At 58.1% G+C, this 27,356-nt stretch overlaps 1 protein-coding gene across 3 annotated transcripts in view; it reads right to left on the bottom strand.

The window, feature by feature from the left end:
* Nucleotides 1-24,341, bottom strand: part of OLFM1 (olfactomedin 1) — a 29,456-nt gene extending 5,115 nt beyond the window's left edge. Inside the window, exons 1-4 of one of the 3 annotated variants that reach the window (XM_081803932.1) lie at nucleotides 24,070-24,341; nucleotides 8,977-9,126; nucleotides 4,587-4,742; nucleotides 2,418-2,637 (exon numbers count right to left, since the gene is read on the bottom strand). In XM_081803932.1, the coding sequence (XP_081660058.1) occupies nucleotides 2,418-2,637; nucleotides 4,587-4,742; nucleotides 8,977-9,126; nucleotides 24,070-24,165 (622 nt within the window). In that variant the 5' untranslated portion in view covers nucleotides 24,166-24,341. Of the gene's footprint in view, nucleotides 1-2,417; nucleotides 2,638-2,818; nucleotides 3,142-4,586; nucleotides 4,743-8,976; nucleotides 9,127-11,090; nucleotides 11,307-24,069 lie in introns of those variants that run through there. The other 2 variants (XM_081803931.1, XM_081803933.1) reach the window with 2 other exon arrangements.
* Between the last annotated feature and the right edge of the window lie 3,015 nt (nucleotides 24,342-27,356).

The following is a 27,356-nucleotide window of genomic DNA, read 5'->3' as shown; positions in this document are numbered from 1 at the left end:
GGAATGTGGTCCTTAAGTTATTGAGCTTGAATGGAAACCTAAGGAGAGGGAGGGGCCATGTTCAATCTGTCATCTGCCTATTTATCTACCCCCACACTTACCCACCTACCTATCTGTTCATCTACCTACCAACTGCATCTGTCTGCCTGCCCGCCTACCTGCCTACCTATCACTTCCTACTTGCCTGCCGACTGGCCGGCCCTGCGGCCCCCCACTCTGCCAGGCATAGTGTGAGCCATGATATGAGGTGTCCCTGGACTCTCACGGTGATCCCAGGGCGTGGGGACTCCTACACCTTCACTGTACAGATAAACAGGTGGCTGGCCCTCGAGACAGTCAGTGCCTGGGGAGAGTCACACAGCCGCAGGGTGATACCTAACTACAGCCAGCCGCAGACCGAGGGCTATCACCCTTTGGTGTTCATGTGACTCACCCGGCCGTTGGTTAAATGCAGATCCCTGGGCCCCCTACAGACTCCGATTCAGTGGGTCTATCTACAAGTCAAGGTGTTTCTGAAGAAAGAAACCCAGAGGCAAGACCACACGGCTGCACCCCGATGGGAGAGCACATGGCCCCTGGGAGTCATCCTCTCTCTTTACTCCCAGATCAACCACCTCGGCGGCCCAAGGGTAACCGTGTGGAAGCCCCAAGATCCTAAGCCGCAAGGAAAATTGATGCAGCTTCTAAAAATAGGCCAGGTGCTGATGGGAAGGCTGCTCGTCCCAAGAGGGGCAGTGTCCCCCTGGGAGAGGCCTGTGCCTTCTCAGCGTTTGTAACTTTCCACTCTGAATTTCCACTTTGCTCCTTGACCCCCTACAGGGCAAGCGTGGAGGCCCCATCTCAGTTTCTCCCTGGTATACACAGTCTGTATCCCGGGGTGGGTAGGGGGGAATAAAATAACCAAAAGCCCCCTCACCCCTTCATTCTTCAGAGGCTGAGACCCCTGGGTGGAGGGTCTGGACAGAGAGAGGCGGTCAGCGTGTGGTCTAATGCTGGGTAGAAACCCCAACCTGTGCCCAACGGAAATAATTATATAACCCGTAGTCATAAATACGGTCCCATAAACGTGAACATTCTAAATATCACACCGACCCCTGGAGTGTCAGAACTGGAAGCGGTGTGGAGACTGCCCAGCCCTGACCCCTCCTGGGGCCGTCCCGGGTCCCCCAGGCCCTGACACACCAGGACAGGGGCGCCATGAAGCGCATCACTGGAAAAACGCAGTAGACAATCCCTCATGGGACTCAGCAGAAGTGCCCACATTAAACCAGATTAAACTCCCAACGCCTCTCACCGTCCTCCCCAGGCTTGGGGGGACTTTCGAGTGTTTGCCTTTGCTGGGAGGCCTAGAGCAGCGTTCGAGATAATCTGGACCTGCTCAAACGGGGGCTGGCTGACTACTTCCTTGCCTTTCGGATGTTCTCTCCCTTTTGCCTCACGGCACCAGGGATTTTTAAAAGTATTTGCTACTTTGGGATGTTGTAAGTTTGTGAGAAGGCATTTGGGGTATATGTGGGGGGTGTGGGGAGGGAATCAAGTTAGAATAACAGATAAAACCTAAGGGAAACTTCTTCATAAACCAAAATTACACTAAAAATTACCCTAAAGTACACTAAGGATACAGTATGAACATGAACAACCTTGGTGTCAAAAGCCAGTAAGTGAGAAGGGCCAGCTACTCTTCACGCGAAAACCAAAGAATGAACTGGAAATTGGAAACGTGGCAGGAGAGTGGGCTCAGACGCCAGCAAGTCACGATTTGTGAGAGCACCCAATAGGGAAGTTGATAAGGCGAGCAGGAATTCAAGCACAAGCCAGAATCTAGAGGGGTCCCCCCATGGCGGGGGACCCCCAGATCTGGTGCCTCCCCAGAAAGCAACAATGGGGTTGAGGAGCCTGTGGGCTCAGAGGCTCCCTCCATCCAGGCTGTTAGGACGGACTGACGCCTTTTCTCGCTGTGAATGGCAAGTCCTCTATGGTGGTGTGACCGAATTTTCTTTCCTCTTTTATTCAAACCACGCATGATTCGCTATCTCGGGAGTTTCGTCAGCCCTTGTTCCCAACCTGGAGAGAATATGAGATGTATGTTTCCAGCCCTATTAAACTCGTGTCCTAAACACACCCATTCCACACACAGACACACCCACTCACACATACTCTGCAGATGGTATGTGGCATCGAGTCCCTTTTCCGGATGTGCGACTTCACGGGGTCTGCGAGCCGGCCTTTGCACAGTGCCCTAGGGCGAGTGCCCTCTCTGTATGCTCCCCAGCGGGAGCCCTACCCAGAAGCCCTAATCCAGCCGCGGCCTCCCTGAAGCCAGGCGGGCGCTGTCCATTTCAGCACCACTCCCTAAGCCTGTAGGAGAGCGGAGGTGGGCCGTGAAGTGCCACGCCCCCGCAGGGTTCTGGTCCTACCTAGTTTTTGCATGCATGCACGGAGCCTTTCTTCAAGATTGGACACTCTGCTCTGAAGTTCATCGTAGTCATAGGCGCCAATTTCCTCTTGCAGCTCGTTAAGCACTGACGTCAGATTCTGGACCTCCTCCTTAAATTGCAATACCAATTTGGCATCGGCCTTGTACTCTTCCAACACAGGGATCAAAGGCCTAAGTTCATCCATTTTCGCTTTTATCGCCTGCAAGGTTAAAATAAGCTGGGTTCAGTGCTCTGCGTGCAAAAACTTGCAACACCCTGCCTTGGCCTGGCTTCTCCCCGGGTGAGGGAGCATGTGCACACCCCTGTTTCATTTATAGGTTTATGTATTCTGGCCCAAAAGAGTTAGGAGAGCATATTAAACAGTCTTCAGAACACCAACATATTTGGGAAAGGTCTTTATTGTCAGTTTAGAATGCAACATCTTAAGGTTACATGCTTTTAATCACACACACAGTTTCTTTTTTTTTTCTTTTTCAAAAAACGCATTGACAAGGGTTCAAACTATCCATGGAATGCATCTACAGTCGCATGCAAAAGAGGATCCTGGTTGTGTTCAAGGTTCCTTAGTGATATGGTGCTAAGTATTGGAAAATAATAGTAAAAATGCATGGTGCAAAAGCTCTCTGACCCTCTGTCATGGTTACATGGGAGTGGACTGCTTCTTCAGTCACTGCAGCACTGAAAAAACGCTTTTAAGTTAGCCCTGCAAGCAAGAAAACGAAATACTGTTGAAGAGCTACCTCACTAGCCTGCCTTAAACAGACAGCCATTAATAGACAAATATTTTCATGGTCACTTAAAAAAAAAAATCACACTCCATTGCTAGATTTAGTCTAAACCAACTGCCTGAACAGTTATAGAGATTCCCTTTCAATCCCTGGTGAAATTCTCAATGCAATTAAAGCATGGTCAGAGGCAAGGGGTTGCTTTTCCTCCCCAGGGGCCATATTGCTCCCAATTTTGGACCTGGGAGAGATGCCCGTGTGGACAGTGCTTGCAAAGATGAGCTAGCTCGTGGCGGCTAAAGAGACCCCCGTCTTCAGAGGAATCGGACTCTAGCATGGCACAAGGGAATGCTGGCCTTTCAGGGAGAGACACAAACTCTTTTTGGTCAGGCGGGTCAAAAATCTCTCTCTCTGAGATAATTCACGATGACGTTGTCAGAAGCAAGGACAGCAAAGTCACCTGCCTCCAACGTGAGCAACTGGCTCATTGCTCCTTGATAGGATCAGGCCTGCTATTATTTTATTTATAATATAGATTTATTACTTCGTTAGCCTGCCATTTGGTCTGTATAATGTATCGGTTTTAAAAGTGGATTACTTCTTGCTTCATGCAGGGAGCACATCAAAGGAAAACATTAGCATAAAAAGGACAGGAAGACAGAGCATCAGCAATTTCTAGTCAAGCAGGGCTGTGTAATTTGACCTGTTCATTTATATCTGGGCTAGATTGCTAATTAACATGCACGTGTACCTTAATTAAGGTGCATATAATTTTTCAATTTAATCATTTTGAAGCTGAGTAAACTAGAGGTGTATATATATGTATATATACATATTTCTATATATGTATATATAATTTTAGGTCAAACTCTGGCTTTAAAGTCCAGAGTGACCCAGAGAGAAAAAGAAAAAAAGAAAAAAACACTTACCAGGAAGTGAGAAAGATGTTGGTGTCTCTCTCTTTCCTCCCTGCAAATCTACAGTGTGCCCTGTCATAGCTAAATTAGGTCAGATGTGAAAAATTGCCCCGAGTGATCCCTGCTCAGAAATGGCTCTAATCAATTAAGCTAATCCTTGGCTAATGGGATTTACCTATAGCAGCTGCAGAATGACAAGGACCAATCATGTCCCTTCCCAGCTAATCTGTGACCTGGCTTCAGAAGCCAGGTCCTGGGACCCTGGCCTGGGAAGCTAATGGGGGCTGAAAACCGCCGCTCTGTCCACCCGTTGACCCTGTTTTTTGCCTAGCGAGGGCGAGGGCAGGGTGCCTCTCCATTTCCAAGGACGGTGGCAGCCGTTTGCAAGGCCAAGGGCAATTTCTGCTGGGCTCCTCCCCAGCCCCGAGTTTCTAGTTCTGGAGGGGAAGGGGAAAGCACAAAGGGAAACCAAACCCAGTCTCACTAGGAGGAAGGAGCACGCATACCTTGAACTGCCTGGCCAGGTGTTGCTTATGGCTTTCCTCCACCTGCTTGAACTTGGACTCCAGTCCCTTCATCTGGTTCTCCATTTTTTCCACATACTGCAAGTCCCTCTGAGTCCGCCTGTCCAGGACCTCTATGGATTGAGACATGTTTTGCACCTGTCAAAAAGGCAACAGGTTCAAGAAAGGAGCTGCAGCAGGTGCCCGCCCATCTTATTTGCCTCCTAATACACGACAGTGACCTTTTCCACACAGCCAACACACTGGGAACCAGAGGCGGCCCATGCATTATTTACTAGTTAATCACCAGCAGCGGGGAGTGTTATGACCAAGAACTCCCCAAACAGAGCAAATTGGTTTGGTAAACATTTCCTCTGCCATGTTCCAGAATGCTTTCTCTTACAGCCAGGGATGCAAATCAGGGGTTCAGGAACCTCGGGTCCTCCCCAGCTCACAGCTCCAGGCATAGAAGGCTTTGGGTAACTTTTTTTTTTCTTCTTTATTTTGTCAGAGGGGAGGGGACTGTGATTCTGCAGGATGAAACTGGTTAGGCAGGCATAAATACCAAAAAGGATGAATAGTGCTTTTGGGCTTCCCCCACCCCAGGTGGAGACTCTCTGTCTCCTGTCTTCGCAGGCATCCTGCTGCGAAGGTTGATGGCAGGAGCATGGAGTCAAGCTACAAGGAAACTGCTCTCCCTGACTCTGCATCAACCCTTGTCCCCATCTCGCGCACCATCCATCACACCTCCCGGTATCATAGGTAGATGACTGTTCTGTAAACACACACGTTCAGTGCACAGAGTCAGGGATCAATCACCCAGCAAATGAAGAGTCGCTGTTCTACATCTTTGCAGGCAGATCTGAATTGAGTCTAGCCTCAAGATGGAACTTTAATATTCAACAGGATTCCAGAGAGCTTAAAAGGAAAACCATTTCAGTGCAGCCACCTGCCAGGGCATTTTATTTCTGGGAAACTGGCTGGTGCATCTGTGCACGTGCATTTGGGGCGGTGGGGAGGCGGATGGAGCTCAGGATGTGCAGCGGTGTTTGGGCCACTTCTCAGAATCTAATCCAATCACCAGGGAGGAAGATACCTTCACGACCACCGCAAATCCTCACATCTGATTTCCTGCTGCCTTTGAAAACCCTCTCCTCTCCCTTTCTCGGAACAGAATCATTTGGGCATGACACATAGCCTGACTCGGTCAGTGAGAACATGACAGTGCGGTTTCTACCACTTACGGTACATCTTCCACCCCCACAAATAAAATAAAGTAAGAGCACAACCGAAAGGCTTCCCAGTAGGAGAAAAACCGGTATTACTCATTGCAGCATTTTAAAATGCCTGAAATTTTATGGCTAGTTATTTAAAAGTAACACACCAATCCAGTTTAAAAATTCAGGTTTGTAAAATACACGATGTGGGTGACTCTGATACTCTCTGATCCTTTCTATAGGGAACTGGAAAACATTTGCTCTATTACCTTCTCTCTCCCTGCCCCCCTCACCTGATCCTGTCACACTGAATAACCACAGGACTTCCTTTGAGAAGAGCTGTGAGTTTTGGTTTCCTTCATATTTTAAAGCCCAGCCCAAACACCACCTCCTCCAGGGAGGTTTCCAGGATGCGCCAAAGCCAGAAGCGGCTGCATACTACTTGGAAACGGCATCACCTCGCTGGCGCAATGCCTGACCGGCAGTAACCACACATACACATCTGTCTCAACCACCTGGCTGGACAGGCAACTCGGGGTGGGAGGGGCCTGGGGCTTATTCACTCCTACAACCACAGCACAAGGTGTGTCTCCCCCCCCCCCCCCCAGTGCCTAATGCACGGAGGGCCTCCTGCAGCCACAGTGCTGGGAGGAGGAGCACAAATGGCCGCTCCAGTCAAGATCCCTCTCCCCTCCGGAGACGTAGGGTTCCTGCCGTGTTGGCAAAACCCACAAGAGCCGGGGCTTCCGTGGGCTGAGCAGAAGCTGCTGGGTCCGCACTCGCTCCAGACTCAGACCTCCAACGGGGGCCACACGCACCGCGACGGGCTTCTCATTTGCCAGACAAGGAATGCTTTTCACGAATTTTAAATAAGATTAAATTTAAGATCGAGAAAACAAATTTTAAAGATGCCAAGCTACTCCATTGCCTTAAAACAAAATGCGGACTCTCCTACTGTCTGTCCCACCTGGAGCGAGGACCCCCACTCTGGCCGGTCATAAAGCAGACGAATGGGCCGAGGTGGGTGTTCTCCCTCGAGAAGACCCCGGTCTACGCTCCCGTCCCTGGGCCATCCATCCTCTTTCCTGCAGGATGTGTCCCTGAGAAGCCAACTGACGAGCTCAAGGTCACACAGCTATCAAAGACACAGTCCTCCCCAGGCTGAGCCCGTCCTGTCACTTACTCCATTCAATCTTTATAAAACCCTGGGAGGTGAACACTATTTCGAGTCCCATGTTATGCATAAAGAGACCAACGCTCAGAGAAGTTAAGCCGCTTGTCTACCATCCCACAGCGGGCAGCCACGATCCAAAGCCTGGCCTGACTCCAAAGCCCCTACTTCCAAAGTCAGGGCTGGTGGCTTTTTCAAAGAGAACAGAGCCCACGGCCCCCACAGGCCTTTTCCACTCAGCGGGTTTCCAGCGGCCCTCAGCCCTGGCCGCAGGTCGGCACTGGAGCATCTGTCGGGTACTGGCCTCCAGGCCCTCCCAGGGACCCCAGGCTAACGACAGTCGGACCCCTGGGTGTGCAGCCCACGACTGCACCTCTGGACGCCCCTCGGGTGGAGCTCCATGTGCAGCTAGGCTGGAGAAGCACAGAGCTCCGCGCCTCGTGCTCGGTTGGGACCCCAGCCCCGCCGAGGGAACACACCACCAGAGCCTCGCACCTCGGTGCCCCCTCCCCACAGGCAGGAGCAGCCCTGCCCCCGCCACACAGTCTGAACGCAGGAAGCCACGGGGGCCCTCTTTCACAACAAAAGGCTGCTGCCCTCTGAAAACACAGTGCCCACAGGGGTATAAGATAGGGTTTTAAACCTTTCAGCCCTGACACCCTGGAGTATGGAGGCAGAAAGAAGGGCCCCAAGGCCTGCGCTCCCAGGGGCTCCGAGAGCTTTCTGGAATCCAGAGGGCACCTCCCCCAAGAGCTCCAGGGCCTGAAGCCTGCCCCCCAGCCCCCACCTGCCCCCCCCCAGGTCCCAGAGGCCCCTCCCAGCTCCACCTCCTTCCTCTACAACTCTGAATAATTAAAGGCCCAATTAGGCTACGGTCTAGTTTGGTGTTAATGAACGTTTGTGGCATGTGCTAAATGTGTTTACTTTAATTCTTTCTAAATGAAGTACTGGGTGGGCTAGAGACGCAGAACAAAGACCACACTGTCACTTACAGTGGACCGGGCACCACGGCCAGGCTGCGCCCATGGCCTCCAGGCCCTTCTCCCCCCACACACCCATCCCCGGGACCGCGCAGAGCTGGGCGCAGCCGGGAATCGCTGACCCACGCCTTCCCTCCACACTTTGGGAAACTGAGGCCAAGACAAGGACCTGATTTGCCTGCAGTTGTATGAGGGGTTGTGGTTGAGCTGGGCTCAAAACTGAACAGTTCTGACCGAGCACCACGGTGCTGTCCTCTCTCCAAACGCACGGCCACGACCTTCCCCAGCAAGGAGCACAGCCCCGGGGGTTGGGGAATGGCTTCCTCAGGGCTCAGGCTGCACCCCACCCCATACCCCTCAACCGTGGCAAACTTATGGCTTACCGGTGTGTGTGTGTGTGTGTGTGTGTGTGTACGTGGGGTATATGTGGTGCACGTGTATCCAGTGTGTGGGGGGGGTTGTGGAGGAGGTTTGTGCATGGTGTGTGCATGGGCGTGCGGTGTCCGTGTGCGTAGGTGGGTGGTGAAACGGGGTGAAAAATCTCGCCCAGTCGACATGATTCTCGTGTAGGTTCTTTGAAATGACGGGTGCAAAGCACGTGTTTGCAGCACATGGCGCTGCTGGGCTGCCGAGGGGCAGACTCGGGGCACCTGCAGCACACGGCCAGCGATTGGCAGATCCAGTTGTTCGCGGGCCCCGGAAAGAGCCCACCAGCCGAGACCCAAGGGGCCCCCAGGGCGCTCTCCCGGGGGGCTGCATCACTAGGAGGGATGGGGAGATGGTGGCACAGGGGAGCAGCCCATGCCCCCCGCGGCTCCCCAGGGCAGCGACCAGCAGGGGCCACTCGTCTCCTCCTGCGCCATCCGTGGGGGGCCTCCATCCACCCAGTCATCCATTCACAACTACTCTGAGCACGGACACGCCGAGAAAGAGGGAGGTCTTGCTGCCAGGACAGACCATGCAGGCTAGCCCAGCCCTGGAGCTGGTGTGGGCACACACACGCGCACACACGCGCACAGACTCACCTTCTCCAGGAGCTGCCTTAGCTGTTTCGTGCGGGCATCCCGTGAACACATGGTCTGCTGGGGGGCGACCACTGTGCAGATACACCTGCCCTCGCTGTCCTGGGCAGAGCTATACACCTGCCAGCTCTCTTCAGGGTTGGTGGGCAACACCTGGGGGGGCAGGTGGGGTGAGGGAGCGAGAGGGAGAGAGGTGAGACCATAAGGAAGTGCATCGGGCACGACAACCAGGGAGGGCTGTCCAAGTCCGACCCCCTGGCAGAGAAGGACAAAAGCGGTCCGAAGACACGTTCTGACCACGGGGACGGACGGGAGCCCCTGAGAACAAAGGGCTGGAATCCCATCGAGGTCCCCAGGGCTAGAAGGAAGTCAAACAGGCACAACTCTAAATTTTGTTCAAATTCAGGGCATTTTTCAATTCCAGGGATGTGTGGTGTTCTGGCATCCGACTGAATCGATGGGCCAGGTAGCAGGGAGGGGGAGAGGCCGCAAGCCGGCGAGGAGACAGGCCGGAACGCGAGTGCCTGGTTGACTCACAGCAGCACGTAATTCAGAAACAAGATCTCCTCCCCATAAGGCTGGCGCAGCCTTGCAAAGCCGTCCCTGACGCTTGGAGAGGGACACCCGTGGTAAGAGCCGGGATCTGGCAGCCCGCTAGCTCAGAGCCGCAAGGACCCCGAGCCCCAGCTGCCGTCCCGCAGGAAGCCTGGCAGGGACTGCCCGAGGAGATACCAGCCTTCCAACTCTGCGAGGGCTGCTACCCACGGGTCATTTGGTGGCTGTCGCCAAGTTTCTGGTGCCATGTGGGGCCAGGTCACACCCAACCTCGGTCCTGGGGTATGCCCAAGGAACACCGAGAAACCAGGGCTGTGCCTGGCTGCTGTCACCTTGCAGCCCAGCTCAGGTGCTGAGCACTCGGTACCCGGGGAGGACACTACTGTCCAAAAACACTCCCCTAGCACAGACCCTCCCCCGCAGCCTGCCCTGTCGCCTCAGGTCACCTCCCTGCTATTTTTAGCATGGGGGTGGGGAGGAGAATCTATAGTAGCTATACATTCGTTTCATTCATTGCCAACCCCAGAAGCTGAGGACCCAAACGCAGGAGCGCAGTCATTACGAAAGCAACGCTGGGTGCCATCCTTGAAACACCCGGTGGGGTGAACATGACGAGGGTCTTAGGTTGGGGTCACGTGGAGACCTCCTCCCAGAGCACTGTGCCCTGGGCAGCCAAAACCAGGCGGGAGAGGAGCCTCCTGCCCGCCACCCCCCACCCCAGAGGGAGCCAGCCTGGGACCCTTCCTCACATCCTCCTCCGCTCAGGGGTGCTTCCCGCTTAGCCTGGCTCAGCTTAGCCTGGCTCACGCAGCTCCAGCCACCATCTGAGTCAGCCCTGCCCACAGGCGCCCTGGCCACTCGCCCCCTCCCCCAAGGCCTTGACAAGGGAAGAAAAAGACACCTGGGAAGCAGGACGGAGGGGTGATAGGACCGAGAGGGGGCCAGCTCCACAGCAGGTGCCTCCCAGGGCCCCGCCCCGGCCACTGCACCTTCGGGCTCCGGGACCCTGAGGGACCTGGCGCGGGGATGAACAGGGAAAGGAGCCTCAGGGACTCGGAGCCACCAGCTCGCTCGCCTGCCTGCTGGTCCACTCTGGCAGTCCAGTCCGGTCCGGCTCTCACAAAGTAGGGCGGGCTCAGTTCGAGCGCTGGCTGGACCAGCCCCGACAGGGTGGAGCAGCGGCATCCCCACCCCTTACCTGCTGAGTGACCTTGGACAAGTCCCCAAGTCCCCTGCCTCAGTTTCCTGACCTTGTCAGTGAGGAACTTCCTATTAGTTGAAGGGGACTCCAAGCCTCAGAGTCCCTGAGGCCCCCTGCCCCCCCCACCCCCCGAGGAAGCCCAGCAAAAGAAGGAGGTGGCGCCCCTGGGGGACCAGGGCGGGCCACTGGCAGGGGGGGCAGGGCGGGGCAGCACGGGGACAGGGTCACCCCCACTGGGGGAGCCGCCGCGGACCCTTGCCGGTGCCCTTGGCCCTGCGCCCTGCTCGGCGCCGCCCAGCCCGGGGTCGTGGTCCGAGGGGAGCAGGCGGGGAGGGCGCGCGGGGCGGCGGCGGGGACTTACGCCGGTGCTGCGGTCGAGCGTCCCGCCGCTGGCCGCAGAGAGCTTGGTGGTGTTGAGGCCCACCAGCGAGGGCAGCGTCTGGGACATCCAGTTGGTGATCATGGCCATGGTGCTCAGCACAACCCCGATCTTGAGCAGCGGCACCGACATCGCGCCTCGAGTCGCCTCCCTGCGCCCGCGCGCGCCGGCGCCGGCTCCGCGCCCCGGGGCAGCCTTCAGGCGGCCGGCGCCGCGGCGGGCAGGGGCGCCCGGCCGAGTCCCCGCGCCCCCTCGGCCCGCCGCCGCCCGCCCGCCGCCGCCGCCGCCGCCCCGCGCGCCCCGGCCATGGCCGCGCCGCCCGGGCGCCGGGGGAGAGTGGCCGCCGCCTGCCGCCCGGTGTCCGCGCTGCCGCCGCCCCTCCGCGCCCTGCGCCCGCGCCCCGCCGCCGGCTCGGGCTCCGGCTCCGGCTCTGAGCGCCGCGCGGGCTGCGCGCGGGGGCCGCGGCCGGGAGGCGGGGACACGGCCGGGCGGCGGCCGACGCAATCTGCCCAGGAAATGGGTGGATTTTTCCTCTCCGCTCCGGCTCCCCGCCGCCCCCTGGCTGCTGGCAGCGAGGCCTGCAAACCCCAGTCGCCAAGGGGTTGAGATGGGTGTTCAGGGAGGAAAGCTGACCACCGCCCCCAGGTCCTAAAATCCGCGTGCGCCTCGCGGCCTGACTGTCCGGATGGGTTACGCCGCTGCTACCCTCCTTCCCGGCTGAGTCAGGCCTGGGCACCCCTGTGGGACCACCCCCACCGGAGCGCGGTCAGCCCTGGCTGCCCAGGACATACCTGGGGGTAGCTCCACGCTCCGCAGGCCAGCCCTGCCGCCCCCCTGAAGCCGGGAGGGGGGGTCTCCAGCCCCAGCGCTGGGGGGGAGGGAAAGAGGTGTAAAGGGGAGGGCTCTCCGGGAGCTGGGGGGCCAGGTGCTCTGATGCCTCTGGGAAGAAAGGAGTCTCCTGGCAGTTGCCGGCACCCACCAGTGTGGGCTCCTGGGTGTGGGTGGGAGCAGTCTGTGCATGCAGGAGGGGTGCAGGGCCCAGCTTGCAGGGCAGGAGCTGGGTGCAGGTTTGGGGCATCTGGGCAGGAGAGCAAAAGGTGCCCCGCCCATGAGGAGCATGGCCCTAGGTGGGGCCTTGGGGTCTGTGGCTGGGGGCAAGGGTGGTGGTCCCAAGCCCTGGTGCAAGTCCCCAGCCCTCTGCAGCGTCACACCAAGACACGTGCGAGTCTCTCCAGAAGCCCGGGGCTGCCTGGGTCGAACACCTTAATGGGGCTTTAGCATTTGCAGGAGGCTCCTAGGGGATGAAAGGCACATCCTCCAGTCGCTCCCATTAAGCTTTCCCAGCCATTTGGGAAGAGAAGAATTCCCCAGATCACTCACTACACTCTCTTCTGCCTGGGTGAGAATAAATCTCCCTTCCCGAACGGAGATCGCAAGGAGCCAGCCTTCCTGGGGCCCACCAAAGATGGACACCATGTTCCCGGGGCTTCACTCTGCTCCGTCCCCTTTCAGAGAGGGGACTTGATTCCAGCCAGGGCGGTCCTGGCCTGAGTGTTGGGTGTGAGACCCCGCTGAAGGGTTTGCTGATTGGTTTCCCTGATGAACGCGAGGGAGTGCAGGTGGCCAGTTCCAACCGTTGGGGAAGGGCGCCATCTCCCAGCGTGTGCTGGTACTGCAGGCTCTGCTGACCGCCCGTGGAGTCCAGGTCACACCAGGTCGCACGAGGCGGGTGCTGGAGGCGGCATCCACCGGGCTACCCACGGTCCGCCTCCTTCCTCTGCCAGCACGCGATGAACAGATTCAGGGCCCAAACCACTCACCCTCAAGTCCCACTGCAGACTGTGGCCGCTTACTCGGTGGGAAGAATTTCAATCCAACCCAACCCAACCGACAACTCTCAGGCCCTCCATCCAGAAGCCGCAGGTACTTGCTTACTACCTACTAGTGCGAGATGGGGGTACAGCGTGCTGCAGACTGACCCAGGGGCGAGGCCAAGACGCGGGGGACAGCGTGCTGTTCAACCCCGGACAGAAACAGCCCCGGGCGCCTGGGTGGCTCAGCCGTTAAGCGTCTGCCTTCGGCTCAGGTCATGATCCCGGGGTCCTGAGATCGAGCCCCGCATCGGGCTCCCTGCTCCTCGGGAAGCCTGCTTCTCCCTCTCCCACTCCCCGTGCTTGTACTCCCTCTCTCACTGTGTCTCTGTCAAATAAATAAAAAATCTTTAAAAAAAAAAAGACCCTTCTCTGTTTCAAGGAACCAGGCTCCCAGGAGAATGGCTGGATCCAGGCCTGGGAAAGAACAAGATGAGCCTGGAGCATCTCCGTGCAAGAAGGAATAAAATGCTCCAGAGATGGAGACACTGCAAGAGGACTCGGGGTGGGAGTTAAAACAACAACTATTTAAAGATGTAATGGCAAAATCTAGGTTCACTGTACAATGTTTCCAACTCCGCTGTTTGAAATTTTTTACAATAAAATGTTAGAGATAAAAAAAAGGATCTACACCTGAAAGTAATATTACACTGTATGTTAACTGGAATTTAAATAAAAACTTGGAAATAAAAAAAAGGATCACAAAGGCTAAACCCAGAAAAACAACAACAAAATAACCGACATCAACAGAGAGCAATCCATACAATCAAATAAAAAATCCAGGGGCGCCTGGGTGGCTCAGTCGTTAAGCGTCTGCCTTCGGCTCAGGTCATGATCCCAGGGTCCTGGGATCGAGCCCCGCATCGGGCTCCCTGCTCAGCGGGAAGCCTGCTTCTCCCTCTCCCACTCCCCCTGCTTGTGTTCCTGTTCTCGCTGTGTCTCTCTCTGTCAAACAAATAAATAAAAAGTCTTTTAAAAAAAAAAGAAACAACCCCAACGCGGGAGCAGATCCCCCGCATCGCAACCAAGTACACGCCCTGGCCAGAGAGGGGCATCGCCGATGAGCCGCTCCAGCACCGAGAATGCAGACGCGGGCAGACGGCCTGCCACCGGCTGGGAGATCCTGGCCAGGGCATCAGCCCTTCTGTGCCTGTTTCCCCATCTGTGAAATGGGTTCAGTAATAGTCGTCGTCACTTTTCTCTGCACGGTATGATGAAGATTGGCCGGCTGCTGCGGGTGCAGGCTTGGCGACCACTAAGAGTATCCTGCTTTGCACGAGACAAAACCTACTCAGGAGGCCCCTCTGCTGAGCGACCAGGGTTTAAGTGAACGGCAGAGCTGGGATGCGCCCCCCACGCAGACCTCGGCCACCCCCCGTGAGAGCTAGTATCAGTGATACAGACATACAGATGCTGAAGAGGTATCGCTGGACACGAACACGATCCCCACCAAGCAGAGCCACGCTCTAGGGAGAGGACGCTCCAGATGGGCAGATGTAAAGAATTAGACCAAAAAAAAGCTCCTGATTTTGAAGAACGTCTGATTTCACTTCATGTCAGTAACGTCCCATAAGGATTTACAGTTGGTTCTCTAAGTCTGAAGAGCGCCAACTTGGCCAGGCTCCTCCATGGAGAAACCGGAGCCCAGGTAGTTGGAGACCGTGGGGCTGGTGCTCCATCCGAGGACCGCTGGGCGGCCTCGCTCGCTCGCCCGGGACTCCCTCTGACCCCGGGCACAGCCTGGGGCTGGCCTGGGGATGTGAGGCCCCCTCTGTAGTCACGCTGGGAGCCAGGAGGGTTTCTGGCACCCCCCAAGGCATGGCTGAGAGGCTGTCTTTTACACGTGTGGCTCTGGGTTACTCCCACTGGGTTTGCCACACGTGGACAGTGCCTCGGAGTTCCTGCAGCTGCCCGGGAGCGAAGCTGACCCTGGGACGTCGGGGATTTGAGAAAGACTCGGGGGCAAAGCCAGCTCACACCCAGCCCCTCCTCACCACCTCTTCCTTCCTGTCGGTGTTTATAAAGAGGTGGACAGAGGCACCCTTCACATCCCTCCCTCCCAGAGGGCATGTGTAGACAGAACAGGGGTGTGCAGTGGGTACGGCCCTCCTCCTGACCCACTGGCAGCCTGCACCCCAGCCACTCTGCCCTACTCCCCTGGCCCCCTGCCCTGCACCCCTACCGCCTTGGCATACACCCTTGCCTCCTTGCCCTGCACCCCTCCTCTGACAAGCTGGAGGTTGGAGGGAAGTCACCTCCGACTCATCCAATCCCAAACCAGAGTCCTCTCCAGTGACTGGAATCCATGAGTCAGTAGGAAAGACTACCACTTTTAATGCGTTTGAAAGGGTCATCCGAGAAGCCTCAAGCAAGTGTAATTCGATTTAGAAGGCTACACAGTATTTCCCAAAGCAAACTATGAATTGTGGAAGAGTGAGGCATTTGGATTAAAGATCCTTGGCTTCGGCCAACCCCAAATGTTCCTGAGGAGGAACTTAAATCCCAATTTGCACACAGCTTCCCTTGAAGCAAGGGCTCACTTACGTTCACAACTCGGAATAGCCACGTAACCCTGACTGAGCCGGCGCCGTGCCCCAGACACCCTCACGCTAGGTGCCTGACGTCCCTTAATCGTTGCGGACGCCCCTGGGTGATGCTCTTGCTGTGTCGGGCTCAGAAAGATGACAAGACCTGTCCAGGGTCATCTGGGGTGCCTGCCATTCCCAGGACCAAGCTCAAAAACGTGGTGGCCCTCGGCCCGACGGATATCATGGTGTCCGCCCCCCTTGTGTGACAAAGCAGCACCGATGGGTGGCCTCTAAGCCACAGGCTGAGGCTCACAGCGGTGGAGGCTGGGAGTCCGAGAGCAAGGCAATGGTGGGGTCGCGTTCTGGGAGGGCCCGCCTCCTCGCTGCGTTCTCAAGGGGCAGACAGGGCGAGCGAGCGCTCTGAAGCCTCAGGTCTGAGCATAGGCACATCCGGAAGGAAAAAAGTTTGGATGCTCTTTTGCTGTGAAAAAACCATGCACATTTTTCTCAAGCTACCTGCACACAGCTGGGGTGGGGGAGGAAGAGGGAAGACAGACGTGGGAGAGGAAGGGGGGGGTCTGCACACAGCTCTTTGGCTCCTTCCAGCCTGTATGTGCCCTGGCCACTCACTTTCCTGCTGGGGAAGAACATCCCTGCCGCGGGGAGAGGGTCTGGTCTGGAGCCGGGCACCTTGGGAGGAGCCCACAGGTGACCTGAACCCCCTCTCCCAGCAGCCACGGAAGACCACCACGGGCAGCCCGATCCAAGCATCATCCCCTTATCCCGCCCCCTCCACAGCCTCTGGGTTTACCCCGGGTGGACGGCGGTGGACGGGGTTACTGCTCCTCACACACACTCCTGAGGGGGTTTCCTCCTGGCCCGGCCCTGGGCACTTGCCGGGTCCTCTGTGGTGGAGGGTCTCCCAGCACACCGCTGGGGCTGGGCCGTGTGCAAACGCCAGGTGTGCGCTGTGCTGAGGGCAGTCTGCTCTCTGCCCGACCACCGGGAGAGCATGTCCGGAGAGGGGCTCAGAAGACCCAGGCCGGGGCTCCGCCAGCCTGCTACGAGCCTGCCCCAGACATGCTTGGTCGTCCTGGGTGCCACTGCGGTTGGAAGTTGTCAGCCCAGCTGCAGAGAGCTGGCCCGTCCTGGTGCCGAACCTCCTCCCAGGCCACTTCCTTCCACCGGCCGCGCAGGCTCAAGCTCCTCTGAGGTTTTGGGACTCACGGCGTCTCTTCCAGTCCCCAGGGGTCAGTGCTCTGTGACCCACAGCCATCCCTGGACCTGCTTCTTCCCTGAGCCACGATGCCCCCTTCCAGCCCTCAGTCCTGATTCTCTGTCCCTCCAGAGACTGGTTGCCCGTGGCCCCTCCCTGTTGCCCCCACACCCTCTGCTCCTGCTATGGAAAGTTCCATGCTGCTTTCATAAACACTGCCTCAGACTGGCTCACGTCCAGACCGGGAGGCCACGCCTGCACGTGCTCTTAGATGCCCATCGGACATGGGGTCCACTTCTGGGGGCGGCCCTTTGAAGAGCCCAGATGAGATGACTCTGCAGGGCCCTGTGGGCTGAGCTTGTGGTTTTTGGGGGGTCCCATAAACGTTACTGTTCCCTACCGTCCATTAAGGGAACTCCCCATAACTGATGGAGGAGGACGGACTGGTTTCTACGGAGTCAGTCAATGATCCTGACACGAATTCACGGCTCCTGACATGGATCAGAATGTGACATAGTTATAAAAACATCTGAGAGTCAACGCTGGGGTCCAGCTGTGGATGCAGGAGGCACCCAGGAAGTCAGTGCCCGCGCAGAGCGGGACCTAGGCACAGCCAGACGCTCTTCCCTCCCAGAGCCCACGCTCTGCCCTCAGCAGATTGGGACCCTCTGCCCGCTGAGCCCAGACTCGGCCTCAGAAAGCTGCCCTGCAGAGGGTGTGTTGTCTCCAGAGAAATAGAGTCTCTCGATGCCATGCCCCCGGCGCCCTCTCCCCACTCCCCACTCACAGCTGACTCTGCCCCTGCATCCACAGGACGAGGCCCGGAGGCTGGGCTGCCCAGGGATCGGGAACCTTGGTGCGCTGGGCAGGGCAGGGGCTCAGGGACTCACGTCGGAGAGCGGCGGATTGTTTCTAAAAGCCTGCCTCCGTTTCTGCTCCGAGTCCTGCTCTGCTGTCAGATTTAACACCAACACCCTGTGGTGCTGAGTACGCTATTTATAACATCTTTAAATACACCTCTGTTCTCTCTTCGACCCTCAGACACCCCAAGCATCCCTTGCAGCAAGGGGGAGTAACTTTCTCTCCAGAGCCACCCGCGAGAGCCATCTTGCACACTGGAGAAGTCCCTGCCGTGCAGCCTGAGCATCTTGCACGCTCGCTAACGCTGGGAATGGGAGTGAGCTCTACGAACCTGCGCCTCTGAATGCGGATGGAGGCTGGACATGGGGCGTCTGCCCACCTCTCCCCAGGCTCTCCCGGCCGCCCACTCTCTCCCGACCACCAGACCGTAGCTGTCATTAAACCCTGCATACGGAGCACACAGGACCAATCCCTGTCGCCGAGATGAGAGCAAGCGGATTGGAAAGCTCGCGTCTTAAAACACTGCCCGAGAGCAAAGGAGGCGCTTTCACCCTCTGTCATCTGGCCGTGTTGTTGTAAGATTTAACCTGGGCCCAGAGGGCGAGGGAGCCGGCCTTTGCAAGTAGCCGTGAGCAGGGTCTGGTCCCTCCTCCCCCGGCGCTGCGTAAATGATGCCCAGAGCCACACATGGTGTGCTGGGACTGCGGGCCTGTCCGTGATCAACGACGTTGGCTCAGCATATCCGCGTGTGCTCGCCAGCTTCTTGGACTCAGCCGGCAAGCACACACAGACATACTGGGACGTGTGAGCAGCTGCAGAGCTCCCTCCATGCACCCTCCTTTTATTCCCCAGAGAACTGAGATGAGGGGCCTGGGTGCATTCTCCCAGACGCCCCCCGGACGGGGACTTGCTCGAGGCCGCCCACCCTTCATGGTAGGACGGAGACCACAATGTGGACCCCACCCCGGGGTGCTCTGCTGCTCCCCTTCTAAAAGCTGGGTGTCCAGGTCAGAACATGGGGCCCGCAGCCAGAGACTCGGCCGACCGGGAGCCCCAGTGCGGCTCTGCCAAGGTCTGCAGCTCTGGCTCGATGGCTGCAGGCACCTCCCTTCTGGCTGCTGCTTGTGACCTTGAGCCTTTCCCTCTACTTCTCACGTTTTCTCTCCACCTTAACAGAAACGTGAGCTCGGTGTCGCAGGTGGTAGACAGACCTGGGGGCGCACCAGGGCTCTGTCACGCGCTGGGCTGCGAGGCAGGCTACGTCCCCTTGAGCTTGGACAGTGAGGACGCTGCATGGGGTCGCTGGGCTTGCTCCCTGCGGAGCCAGATGGCGCTCCTGGCGGGCAGCGTGAGTCGGGGCCACTTAGCAGTAACCCTTCTTCCTGGGGTTACCCCTGTGTTTGAGGGTCCGGTGGGTTTCTCGTGTGTGCGGCTGCCTGAAAAGCTAAGGGACGGGCATCTTCACTTCCCAGCCCTGCTGCCCCAGTCAGAGCCGCCCAGACCATCGGGAGGGGCCCCGGCGTGGCGAGGACCCTACGGCTGTGGCTTTCAGAGGCTGAGGGGCATCGGCGGTGCTCCTTTCAGAGTCAAAAATTGGCTCCCCTCCCTGTCAGCCTGGCCGGCAGTTGCCATGTATCTAATTCAGTTTAGCTAGTAATTAGTTTTGTATTACTTTACACGGTGATGTTAATACTGATTATAGGGCCTGATAACTTTAGTAATAAATACAACCCAAGGCAGAAAATTACCTTTCTTTTTATTGGGGAAGGCGGAAGTCAGTGGAATGAGAAGCAATTTGCTCTCAGAGATGAAGCAGCTGCCTGGGAGGAGGATTTACAGCTTTACGCCCTCCTGGTGTCGCAGCACCTCCCTGCCCACCCCCCGAAGGCGGGCCCACCTGGGAATGGAGCACGCTCCCCTCCCTGCTCCTCTCTGGTGGACCAGCCCTAAGGCAGGGGCCCACAGACCCACCCTCAGAGAAGGAGTAGATGCCCTGCATTGTGAACTAACTGGTTTAGGAGAAGACCACAGTGCTCCTGAGCCCCCAGCCCCACCACCACGACCACTCTCGTATCCAGTGCAGATGTGGGGGAGGCCAGGGGCCAGGGCAGGTGGACAGGAGGTCAGTGGGGTCACCCGTCCAAGGTTAGTCTCCGACAGGTCACAGAACTGGGCTGTTTTATTCTTGTTAAATTTGCTCAGGGGAGCAGGTCCGGCAGAATCTCAGGAGAGAAGAGATTGGGAGCGATGGGTCCAAGCAGGATTCTGAGGGGCTAGCCCCACGCAGTCTGCTCTGTGACACTGCCCTGTCCATCCATCCACGTCCGTCCACCCACACCTCCCCAAGGGAGTCGGCTTTGCTCACATCTGGACTCGGGCTCCTGGCCCAGCCATACAAGCATGGTGACTCTTGGCCCTCAAGTGCACTTGGCTCATCAGCTAGAAGCCCATCAGGGTGTGCCCGTGGGGGGCTTGCGTCCTAAGGACAGGAGCTCTGCTTCTCGGTTAGAATAAATCAGATTCCTCCACACACCCTTCCTCCTCAGCCTCTGCGGGGAGCCCCCTCCGCCCCTGCTCCTCCCCCCTTCTTGCCCCAGCTACTGCTGGACGCAAGAGCAACCTCAGGACCGCAGGCTCGCCCATCACCTTCTCCAAGCTCGCCCCTGCTCCGACCCCAGAGCCCCGGGTTCACACAGACTCCTGCCTCTTAAACAAACAATTACGGCAGAGCCTCAGGTCTTCCCACAAAGCTTGTCAGCCCAGACGCCAGACCACAGGGCTCAGACACGCTCCGCACCGTGAGCCCAGGTCTGACTGCACTAAACCCGACGAGCAGGTGTCCAAGAACAGCACGCGATAGGGAGGGTGAGGTAGCCACTGAGCAGGATGGGGTCTAGTGGGGGGCGGCCGACATCTTTGAGAGTTATCCAGTTTTTAAAAGGTGGAAGTTCATGCTAAGAGGCTAAGAGCTTTTCTCAAGGTCACCCCAATGGCACCTGGTGGGATTGGGGTACAAATAAGGGCAGCTGAGTCAAGGTCTTTGCTAGAGAGCCCCCACTCATTTCACACCTTCCTATGCAGACAGCATGCTCCTATTAGTGGACCAGGTGGGCCTGGGGCTTATGTATCCCCAGCTGTCCCACCTCCCGCAGGACAAAGGTCAGCTCCCCTCATACCCAGCCTCCCCCAGGATAGAGGGGTCAGCTCACCTCGCACCCAGCCTCCCCCAGGACAGAGGGGTCCGCTCCCCCGCACCCAGCCTCCCCCAAGACAGAGGGTCAGCTCCCCCTCACCCAGCCTCCCCCAGGACAGAGGGGTCTGCTCCCCCGCACCCAGCCTCCCCCAGGACAGAGGGGTCAGCTCCCCTCACACCCAGCCTCCCTCAGGACAGAGGGGCCAGCTCCCCCACACCCAGCCTCCCCCAGGACAGAGGGGTCCGCTCCCCCGCACCCAGCCTCCCCCAAGACAGAGGGTCAGCTCCCCCGCACCCAGCCTCCCCCAGGACAGAGGGGTCAGCTCCCCTCGCACCCAGCCTCCCCCAGGACAGAGGGGTCAGCTCCCCCACACCCAGCCTCCCCCTAGACAGAGGGGTCAGCTCCCCCACATCCAGCCTCCCCCTGGACAGAGGGGTCAGCTTCTCCACACCCAGCCTCCCCCAGGACAGAGGGGTCAGCTCCCCCACATCCAGCCTCCCCCAGGACAGAGGGGTCAGCTCCCCCACATCCAGCCTCCCCCAGGACAGAGGGGTCCGCTCCCCCACACCCCACAGAAACTCCTAAGATGCTTCTCAAGGAGCGTGGAGCACCAGATTGGAAATCGCAGAAAAAGACCCAGTAAGACGTCTTCCTGAGGACAGAGTTCCCGTGGGCCCACCAGCCTGGCACGTAGTAGGCCGTCCATCACTGGCTGGCACTGGACTGAGTGGCTCATCATACGCGAGCCCTTGGGAGAACAGATGGCGCGGCCACGTCCCCTCCCCCGCCCGCCCAGCCGCTTGCATCCTTCAGGTGCGCGGATGAAGCACAGGTAGGAGCCTCGCGTTTCTGACTTGTTCCCACTTCAACGCGGGCTGACCCGTGACCACGATGGCCCTGGAACCTTGTGTGCAGATCTCTGGAAGGGTCCCCAAAGGGAGGGTGCAGCCGTGGGAGCAACTTAGAGTGGGTGAGGAACAGGATGGGCAGGGGAGACAGACCCCTCAGGGCTCAGCCTCCAGTGCTCGGCTCTCCGTTGGCTTATTTTAGGTGTTCACAAGCATATGGAGCTTGGCTCACGCAGCTGCGCGGTGTGGCTTCCCAGGGCTGAATCATTTTGGGATCAAGAAAGCAAGACTCTTGAGTGTGGATGTCCCCAAGCAGCTCTCAGGTTCAGAGCAGCCCAGCCCTCACCCACACCTGCTCCCAACTCTACGCCCCACCTTAGAGGTTACTGCTAAAGGGGACAGGCCCCTGGCCCAGCCCCGATGGGGCCATCTGGGCAGCACCAGGGAGCAGGGACCTCTGGACCTGGTGGCCACTCTCTGAACCTTCCTAGACAGGAACAATCCAAGTGATTTTAGCTGGTTGAGCCTGTGTTCTAAAATCCCACCACAATTCAGGACAATAGGCCTCCAACAGAGAGGACTCTGGTAGCCTAACCTCAGAGGCAGGCCCCCGGAGGGTGGGGCCATGCCTCCGGGCTGCACTGAGGGACACAGTCCCTGGAGACATCCCACAGCTCTGCTTCAGAAACGGGAAAACAAAACCATTCCCCTTGCTGGCGCAGGGGGTGGGGGCCGGGGAGCTGACCTGGGTCTGGAAGGGGGACCTGGTTGCAGGAGGAGGGGCAGGTGCGTGTGCGGGGGCTGGCTGACCCTCGTCGGGGGCGGGGGGCCCAACCATCAGCATGGCCAGGCAAACATTTTCACCACCGAGACAGAGCTTCCCATTGAAGTTGAACCGAAAGTTTCTTTCCAGAACAGGGGATCTTTAAAAAGATGTGAGGAGGAGACCTCTGGATGAAAAGCATCTGTGGTCTGGGTGCCTGGAAGGGAGAAGGCCACTGAGGCTTGGAGGGCCCTCCGGACAGCCCCACCCAGGGCCCCGGAGAACTCACTCTTCCCCAGAACGTCTCAATAAGGCACATGCTGCTAATCACCAGCTGCCCGGCTCCAGTCTGCCCGTGTGTGCTCATGTGTGTGAGTGTGTGTGTGTGTGCACGCGCACACTGTCCGTCCGCAGTACACAAGCCCCTCGGCCAGGCTCTCCCGGCCGCCAAGAAAACTTCTCTGCGGGAGACCGTGCAGAGCCTCTCCAGGGGAGCCAGCTGTCTGGGGCCCCGGGGAAGAGGTCTCTGAGAGCAGATGGAGCACGGAACCCTCCCCACGCTGCGCTTCCCGAGCAGAGCCAGGGAGCCGGCAAGGGCTTCAGGGCGGAACAAGGGAAGCTTGTTCCAGAGCCTTCTCTCCTGTGATCCACCTCTTGCCCTCTCTCTTTGTTTTCCTCTTTCATCCTGAGATGGAAGGAGACAGAGGGAGGGAAGGAGAGTCGGGGGCAGCTGGGGCTTGTGGCCAAGGCACGGGGCACCCGTCCACCTCCTGGACCTGCAGCGTCTCTCAGCTCTGAGCATGGCACAGTGGCATCATCGAAAGGGCATTTTAATGTCACTCCGGAGCAGCCGGGCTCCTGAAGCTGGCAGCCTCTTCCCAGCACCCCGGTGCCAAAACAACACCCCCATTCCAGTGCTCCCAGACAGCCCTTCTCCTCCTCCCAGACCTGCCAGCTCCCAAATGGATTTTTAAAATGGAGCATACCAGCCAGAGACAGGCTTTCTATTGATACATTGTTCAGGGGATGGCAAGCCCGCTTAAAATGCCCAGCAGTCCCCACACGCACACGGCGGCTTGCCACTCACACTTCCTGCCGCGCATGTGGCCATAACCCCCCAAGCCGCCACACTGAGTCCACGATGTGCCCAGCCCCGCACGCACTGCCTGCCCTTCCCAGTCTGGCCTCCAAGGCAGAGTTGCCAACACCCCCTGCTTTGGGAGCCCCAAGGGCAGCGTTATACCCAAAGGCAGAGATGCAGGATGCTCTGGAGTGGGGGTGGGGTGGGACTTAGATCTACCTCTGGAAATGCCAGGAACTTGGGCACCTTGCTCCGAATCCCCCCCCCACGACGATAGCAGCGGTAGGAGCCCCTCATGCTGCCCTTTGAACTTCTCAGGGGAGTGGGAGCCTGGGGGTCCCACGAGAGAGAGGGCAGCCCCCCCGACTGCGCTGGGCCAGGGCTGGGGGTTCGGGAGGTGGGGACGCGCAGCAGTCTGGGGTCAGCCCGCGCCCCTCCCTCCAAGCCGGGTGCGCGGCACTGGGACCCCCTCCCCACCCAGGCGGGAGCTGGGAGCCAGACGCTCCCCGACTTCAGGGTCCCCGTGCGCTGGGCGGACGCCGCGCTCGCTCGCTCGCTCGCTCGCTCGCAGGGAGGAAAATGGCGTTGGATGCACGTACTTGAGTGAGTTCGGTGCCCATCAGGATGAGGAAGAGGAGGCTGAGGAGCTTCCGGGCCGGTTGCATGTCTCGCTGCCACGGCCGCCGTCCTGGCATGCAGGAGCCCTGGTGCTGGCGCCGGCGCTGCGTGGACGCGGACGCGCTCCCGGCTCTGCTGGCCCCGCGCCTTCAGCACCCGGAGCCTCCGCTCTGCATGGCGAGCGCGTCCTGCGCGCTGTCCCCGCTGTCCCCGGGCGGGGCGCGGCCCTCCGCCGCCCCTCCTCCTGCGCTCCCCCCCCCCCCCCGCACCGGCGCGCCTGGGCGGGGGTGCCAAAAGTTTGCGAGGAAGGCAGCCGGGTGGCGCAGAGGGACCCGCGCGCCACGCTCACGCGCGGGAGTGGGGAGGGCGGCGGCGGGGAAGCAGGCTGGGACAGGATGTGACATCAAAAAGGCGGGGGAAATTTAACTCGGAGAGAGGAGTCCATCCTGGCTGGCTGCAGCTGCAGGGACTCCGGACCCCAGGGATCTGGGATGGGGATGGCAGGAGGGGGCGGGGACTAGCCGCCGGGGGAGGGTCTGCCGGCCCCGCCCAGGAGGTAAGGCTTGACATCCCCAGGGTACAGAGACAGAAGCTGAACTGCCCTTAGGTGTCAGCGTTTAATGAGATAGACTGACGCTCAGACCCAAGAAGGGGGTCTCAAGGCAGGTGTGGGAGTGGGGCGTGGCAGGCAGAGCTAGCAAGCGGGTCATCTGGTGCTCAGATAGGCCTTCTTCCTGTCCTCCTGGGGTGGTCAGCGTGGGGGCACAAGAGGAACAGAACATGTTCTGGGGCTGCTGTCCGCATCCAGGGTGTGTGGGTGAGGATCTGTGGTTGTGTTCATGGTTTGTGTGCATACACGAGGGGGCGGGCACACACAGGCCTGAAAGGGTCCCCGGGGGGTCTGCATTGTGTCTTCCTTCCTGTCACCAGACGTTGTCCTGTTACACGTACCCCCATCTGGAGATCCAAGTCTTAGACCAGGGAAGCTTGTCCTGGGGTTCACATTTCCCATTTAAACTCCTCTTTCTGGGGAGAAAAGTCCCCAAGCACCTGTTTTCTGGGAAGCAAGGTGGCAAGAGATGTTAAACACGTGTCTCTCTTCTCTGTCCCATTGTTTAGTGTTTAGCCCTTGGAAAGTAAACTCTGTGAAGAAGGCTGCCAGGGGTCATACGGACGGTCCAACCCTCTCCCATCACAGGTGGGGAAAAGGGAGCCCTGGTGGGGGGTTACTAACATGTCACCCAGGGAGGTGCAGAGCCAGGACGGGATGCCAACCCCCAGCCTGTCCCCGAGCCGCTGGGTGCTGGAGGAGGCACCCTCCGGGCGGAGGGCGAGGAGCTGGGCTCATGCACCTTGAGAAGAGAAGGTGGTGGTGGGGCCGCCAGGCCTTCGCTCTCTGAGCGGCTCTGCCATGGAGGAGCCCTTGCTCTCTGGGGTCTGCCCTCCAGCAGGGTGGTGGCCCCACAAGCAGTGAGAGGAGCCACCATGGGAGCTCTCTTTCTCCACCCCTCCTCCTCTTTCACTGAATGTTCTCATTGCCCCTGGCCCTTCAGCAACTGGAGACGGCTGGGAGGGGCTGCATGCGGAGCTGGGGGGAAGGTTGCTGCACGCGGAGCTGGGGGGCCGGGGTCTTGTCCTGACCCTTCCAGGGAGTGGCTCTGAGAGCTTCCACTCCTGTAGGACAGGAATGAATGATGCTGGTACCAGCCCTTGCAAGCTGTTGAAAAGACCAAACGCAGGACACGTCCAAACATTTTGTAAACTCAGAGGGACCAGGAGGGAGGTGTTGAGGGTTCACCGAGCGCCTTCAGTGCCCCGGGCCTGTCGCCTGAGTGTCCCCTTCAGCTGAGTCTGGAACAGAGGTCCGGACATCCGCGTGCATGGCACCCTTAACCACAATGGCCAAAAAAACTAAACAACTCAGGTGTCCATCAACAGAAGGCGGATAAACAACGTAGTGTGTGTGCATGCTGGAATATCACTCAGCTTTAAAGAGGGAGGGCATTCTGACAGAGGCTTGTGGATGAACCTGGAGGACATCGTGCCGAGAGAGGTAAGCCGGACCCAGAAGCTCACACCCTGTAGGATCCACTCCCACCAGGCCCAAGGGGAGTCGGGCCATCGAGACAGAGGCAGAGTAGAGGCTCCCAGGGGCAGGGGGAGCGGGGTGGGAAGTAATGCTTTCCGAGGACAGAATGTCTGTGTGGGGTGATAAACAAGATCTGGACCTGGAAAGAGGTAATGGCTGCAGAACATGGTGAATGTGATCAATGCCACTGAATTGGACACTTAAAAATTAAGAAAATTTTTGGGGCACGTGGGTGGCTCAGTCAGTGGATCATCTACCTTTGGCTCAGGTCATGATCCCAGGGTCCTGGGATGGAGCCCCATGTGGGGCTTCCTGCTCAGCTCAGAGCCTGCTTCTCCCTCTCCCTCTGCCCCTCCCCCGTTCGTGCTTGTGCTCTCTCTCTCTCACTCTCTCTCCCAAATAAATAAATAAAAAATCTTTTAAAAAAATCATGACGATTTTATGGTCAACATACACACGCACATAATTTTTTAAATAACAACATACCGAAAACCATTGTATTGTTCACTTAAATGGGTGAATCGTGTCCTATGTGCCTTATATCTTAGGAAAGCAGGTTTTTTTTTTTTTAATTATACACTTGTTTTTGTATTGCTTTAAGAAAATAAAATGTAAAGAAGAACATAACAGCAAGAACCACAGAAGCCTACTACCGAGAATAACCAGCGTCATCACCGGGGGGGCCATGCAGGCACCTGTCTGTGCAGGTGTGCAGAGGAAGTAGAACGTGGAAGTGTAAGACCGTGTCCCCTAAGACCAAGTTCCAAGTCCCAACCTGCGACATGGACACATCAGCGTCCCGGGCCCTGCCCTCCGAGCCCCTTCCTGCCCGCTGGGTGCAGCCGGCGGGCCACGGCGTGGGAGACGCCTGGGACTGTGCCTGGCACACACATGCTCAACCGCTAGAAACAAGGGGGAGAGATGAGCTGGCACCGATGCGAAAAGATGAGGTCATCCCCCACATGCTCTGCAGCCTGGAAGTATTAGATCGAACCTGAACTTGACAGAGGATGGGAAACCAAAGAGAAGCAGAAGACACTGGGAGCTAGAAGCTCGTTTACCTCCACTGCACAAGTACCATCTCCTGGAAGAACCTGCGAACCAGGAGAAAGAGAAATCCCTGTGGACTGTTAGCTGTTGAGCTGGATGCGTTTCCAGCCCGAGTTGCCATCCTGACCC

Source organism: Leptonychotes weddellii, chromosome 14 (genome assembly GCF_054177405.1).
Source record: "Leptonychotes weddellii isolate Sample4059 chromosome 14, ASM5417740v2, whole genome shotgun sequence".
Lineage (NCBI taxonomy): Eukaryota > Metazoa > Chordata > Mammalia > Carnivora > Phocidae > Leptonychotes > Leptonychotes weddellii.
This window is presented reverse-complemented; position numbering and strand designations above follow the sequence as displayed.